The sequence below is a fragment of the Oncorhynchus nerka genome, linkage group LG11 (genome assembly GCF_034236695.1).
Source record: "Oncorhynchus nerka isolate Pitt River linkage group LG11, Oner_Uvic_2.0, whole genome shotgun sequence".
NCBI classification, from domain to species: domain Eukaryota; kingdom Metazoa; phylum Chordata; class Actinopteri; order Salmoniformes; family Salmonidae; genus Oncorhynchus; species Oncorhynchus nerka.
In genome coordinates, this window is record NC_088406.1 from 13,395,938 (window position 1) to 13,401,420 (window position 5,483).

A 5,483-nucleotide genomic window follows, 5' to 3' on the forward strand; every position below is an offset into this window, starting at 1 on the left:
TCAGATCTCTCTCCCTCTCCATGCCAAATGATGGCCCTATCCTGGCCAAAAATAATATTGCTCAGATTTGGCCTAGGCCGACTCTGTTCTTGCTACTGTGGTATTTCAATGAGGTATAGTGATGTATCCAGAGGGCTTGTCAAGGTCATTTCCAGTCTTAACTTGACAATACTCTGTTATATGGCCATTTACCTCAGAAGATCATTAGAAATGATGTAATTACTATTACTAATACTGTTGTATGTACAGCGTTACTACACTGGTATAACAGGTACTTCATGTAAAGTAGTTTTACGAAATACAATTCAATGCAATTATATACAAAAAGACATCAGACAATTGTAACTGGAACACATTGCTATTTATTTGAGTAAAAGAGTGAATATAGCTGGTCTCCAAATCCACCTGCACGCCTCTTCACAAGAGCAAACTATTTTACACAAACTGTTCAAATGTCTTCAAAAGCCTGCACTAAATCAACAACTCATAAGGCATGTTAGTTCATCAGTATTTTAGCCGGGTACTTCTAGCGTGGGGGGGGGGGGGTGGGTGGACTAAAATAGAATTACTAAGATTCTGTGTTTACATACGTATAATCTGCACACGTACGTTTTTTTTTTTTTTGCAATAAATATCTAATCTTATATATAACACAGTAGTAAATGTACAGGAATATAATGGCGTTGATTTGGGAGACACCTGAAACGACAGAGTGTGTGTGTGTGTGTGTGAGGCTAGTGAAATTAAAGGGGCAGTACACAGATGTCTACTGATCCAATAGACCATAGAAACCATTTCACTTTTCTTTATATATATTTACATCTCTCTCTCCCTCTCTCTTACCAAGTGGTTAAAGCTTACAGTATCAAAACACAGTCACATTATTTGTATATATCAATATATATCAAATAGAATATAGAATATAGAATAGGAATCATGTATATTCTCGATAAGAGTATAAAAACACAGCCGACGATGGGGAGAGGAAAGGTTGCGTTTATGGCGTCGTTTTGCCTGGATCTGATTGGCTTTGAGCATATGACCTCATAGCAGGATAGCAGCACACTGGAATCCCATTGGTCGTCGTCATAGTTACATGGAGTCATTGTCGAAGTCGGTAGGCTCAATGACCTCTGGTGTCATAACCCTGCCCATGAACAGGATAGAACCTGGAGGGGAGGAGAGAAAGAAACTGTCAGAGAAGACACTAGGGTCAGGCACATAAGTTATATAATCAGACAGAGACAAACAGAGGGACGGACAGACGGACAGTGTAACACACACCTGTCCTGCGGTTTCTGATGATGAAGAAGAAGGGGTGATCAGCCATGACCTGAGGGTACAGAACCAGAGTCCTGGTGAGGGCTATCATTCCTACAGGACACAGAGAGGGAGAGAGAGAGAACATTCAACACACTGGAAGAATCTCAGTTGCATCCTCCTCTCTCCCCACCTCCTTCTCAAAACCCATTAGATGAGAAAGCCAGAGGTCCCGCCCCTCTGACCTTCTCCTCCAATGGGTTTTGAGAAGGAGGAGAGGATGCGAGGAGTATGCAACTGAGATTCTCCCAGTGACATTTAAATCTACTGACACCGAACAGTCAGCAGGAGGGGGCACTGTTTGCATACCATCCATATGGAACGCAACACAGTACTGCATTGGGAAGACAACACAGTACTGCATTGGGAAGACAACACAGTACTGCATTGGGAAGACAACACAGTACTGCATTGGGAAGACAACACATTACTGCATTGGGAAGACAACACAGTACTGCATTGGGAAGACAACACAGTACTGCATTGGGAAGACAACACATTACTGCATTGGGAAGACGACACAGTACTACAGTGGGAAGACAACACATTACTGCATTGGGAAGACAACACAGTACTGCATTGGGAAGACAACACATTACTGCATTGGGAAGACAACACATTACTGCATTGGGAAGACGACACAGTACTACAGTGGGAAGACAACACATTACTGCATTGGGAAGACGACACAGTACTGCAGTGGGAAGACAACACAGTACTGCAGTGGGAAGACAACACAGTACTGCATTGGGAAGACAACACATTACTGCATTGGGAAGACAACACATTACTGCATTGGGAAGACGACACAGTACTACAGTGGGAAGACAACACATTACTGCATTGGGAAGACGACACAGTACTGCAGTGGGAAGACAACACAGTACTGCAGTGGGAAGACAACACAGTACTGCAGTGGGAAGACAACACATTACTGCATTGGGAAGACAACACAGTACTGCATTGGGAAGACAACACAGTACTGCATTGGGAAGACAACACATTACTGAATTGGGAAGATGACACAGTACTGCATTGGGAAGACAACACATTACTGCATTGGGAAGACAACACAGTACTGCATTGGGAAGATGACACAGTACTGCATTGGGAAGACAACACATTACTGAATTGGGAAGATGACACAGTACTGCATTGGGAAGACAACACATTACTGCATTGGGAAGACAACACAGTACTGCATTGGGAAGACAACACATTACTGCATTGGGAAGACAACACATTACTGCATTGGGAAGACAACACAGTACTGCAGTGGGAAGACAACACAGGAGATTGACAAGAACATTAGAAAAGAGACTCGGATAGAGAGAGAGATAAAGACTGGGGACTAATAGGTAGAGAGAGGGATAAAGAAAGAGAGAGAAAGAGATTGATAGAGAGAGAGAGGGTTTAGAGAGAGAGAAATAGAGACTGGACTAATAGGTGGAGAGAGGGATAGAGATAGTGAGAGGGAGAAATAGAGACTGGGGACTAATAGGTGGAGAGAGGGATAGAGAGATAGTGAGAGGGATAGAGAGAGAGATGAATAGAGAGAGAGACTGGGGACTAATATGTGGAGAGAGAGATAGTGAGAGAGAGATGAATAGAGAGAGAGAGAGACTGGGGACTAATATGTGGAGAGAGGGATAAAGAAAGAGAGAGAAAAAGAGAGAGAAATAGAGACGGGACTAATCGGTGGAGAGAGGGATAGAGAGAGAGAGAGAGAGGGTTAGAGAGAGAAATAGAGAGAATGATAGAGACGGGACTAATCGGTGGAGAGAGGGATAGAGAGAGAGAGAGAGGAATAGAGAGAGAGACTGGGGACTAATATGTGGAGAGAGGGATAAAGAAAGAGAGAGAAATAGAGACGGGACTAATCGGTGGAGAGAGGAATAGAGAGAGAGAGAGAGAAATAGAGAGAATGATAGAGACGGGACTAATCGGTGGAGAGAGGGATAGAGAGAGAGAGAGGAATAGAGAGAGAGACTGGGGACTAATATGTGGAGAGAGGGATAAAGAAAGAGAGAGAAATAGAGACGGGACTAATCGGTGGAGAGAGGGATAGAGAGAGAGAGAGGAATAGAGAGAGAGACTGGGGACTAATATGTGGAGAGAGGGATAAAGAAAGAGAGAGAAATAGAGACGGGACTAATCGGTGGAGAGAGGGATAGAGAGAGAGAGAGAGAGGGTTAGAGAGAGAAATAGAGAGAATGATAGAGACGGGACTAATCGGTGGAGAGAGGGATAGAGAGAGAGAGAGAGGGTTAGAGAGAGAAATAGAGAGAATGATAGAGACGGGACTAATCGGTGGAGAGAGGGATAGAGAGAGAGAGAAGAATAGAGAGAATGATAGAGACGGGACTAATCGGTGGAGAGAGGGATAGAGAGAGAGAGAGGAATAGAGAGAGAGACTGGGGACTAATATGTGGAGAGAGGGATAAAGAAAGAGAGAGAAATAGAGACGGGACTAATCGGTGGAGAGAGGGATAGAGAGAGAGAGAGAGAGAGGGTTAGAGAGAGAAATAGAGAGAATGATAGAGACGGGACTAATCGGTGGAGAGAGGGATAGAGAGAGAGAGGGTTAGAGAGAGAAATAGAGAGAATGATAGAGACGGGACTAATCGGTGGAGAGAGGGATAGAGAGAGAGAGAGGAATAGAGAGAGAGACTGGGGACTAATATGTGGAGAGAGGGATAAAGAAAGAGAGAGAAATAGAGACGGGACTAATCGGTGGAGAGAGGGATATAGAGAGAGAGAGAGAGAGAGAGGGTTAGAGAGAGAAATAGAGAGAATGATAGACGGGACTAATCGGTGGAGAGAGGGATAGAGAGAGAGAGAGGAATAGAGAGAATGATAGAGACGGGACTAATCGGTGGAGAGAGGGATAGAGAGAGAGAGAGGGTTAGAGAGAGAAATAGAGAGAATGATAGAGACGGGACTAATCGGTGGAGAGAGGGATAGAGAGAGAGAGAGGAATAGAGAGAGAGACTGGGGACTAATATGTGGAGAGAGGGATAAAGGAAGAGAGAGAAATAGAGACGGGACTAATCGGTGGAGAGAGGGATAGAGAGAGAGAGAGAGAGGGTTAGAGAGAGAAATAGAGAGAATGATAGAGACGGGACTAATCGGTGGAGAGAAAGATAAAGAGAGAACAGGTGGAAACAGAGAAGAAAACATTTAACAGCAAAAGAGAGAGAGAGAGATGCAGAGAATGAAATAATACTGTCAAAGCGAAGGTCAAACTGAGAAGAAAAAGAGAGACGAAGAGAGAGCAGAAAGACGGTAGATAGTAAGGGTAGACCCTGCAAACAGAATGTCATTTCAGGAATGATGATGATGCAACTATAAGGTCACCTGATCCTGCAGCTCCCTCCGCCCCCTCCTCGGTCACCTCCAGGTAGGCTTTCTGCACCGCCTTTCCAATGAACAGGTCCTTACCGTCTGGACCGCACACACACACACACGGTAAAGTATAAACACAAAGAGGAGACTCATTTCACACTCTGACATGTGAAGTGTTTCTACCACTCTGACGGAGACGGTTAAAGATCTCTCCCTGTCTATTTTTACCCTCTGACGCGCAGTGCTGTTCTGTCGATCTGAAGGACCCACTCAGATCCCGGTACTTTGGTAGAGATATTCAGATCGACCCACTCAGATCCCGGTACTTTGGTAGAGATATTCAGATCGACCGACTCAGATCCCGGTACCTTGGTAGAGATATTCAGACCGACCCACTCAGATCCCGGTACTTTGGTAGAGATATTCAGATCGACCCACTCAGATCCCGGTACCTTGGTAGATATTCAGACCGACCCACTCAGATCCCGGTACTTTGGTAGAGATATTCAGACCGACCCACTCAGATCCCGGTACTTTGGTAGAGAAATTCAGATCGACCCACTCAGCTCAAGGTACCTTGGTAGAGATATTCAGACCGACCCACTCAGCTCAAGGTACCTTGGTAGAGATATTCAGACCGACCCACTCAGCTCAAGGTACCTTGGTAGAGATATTCAGACCGACCCACTCAGATCCCGGTACTTTGGTAGATATTCAGACCGACCCACTCAGATCCCGGTACTTTGGTAGATATTCAGACCGACCCACTCAGATCCCGGTACCTTGGTAGAGATATTCAGATCGACCCACTCAGATCC

General features: G+C 44.8%; 1 protein-coding gene across 1 annotated transcript in view; it reads right to left on the minus strand.

Annotated features, from left to right (window-relative positions):
* Positions 1 to 339: 339 nt before the first annotated feature.
* LOC115127119 (serpin peptidase inhibitor, clade I (neuroserpin), member 1) overlaps positions 340 to 5,483 on the minus strand; it is a 79,708-nt gene continuing 74,564 nt past the window's right edge. The window contains exons 7-9 of the mRNA XM_065024238.1: positions 4,678 to 4,764; positions 1,285 to 1,374; positions 340 to 1,169 (exon numbers count right to left, since the gene is read on the minus strand). Of these exons, the coding sequence (XP_064880310.1) occupies positions 1,093 to 1,169; positions 1,285 to 1,374; positions 4,678 to 4,764 (254 nt within the window). The 3' untranslated portion in view covers positions 340 to 1,092. The remainder of the gene's footprint in view (positions 1,170 to 1,284; positions 1,375 to 4,677; positions 4,765 to 5,483) is intronic.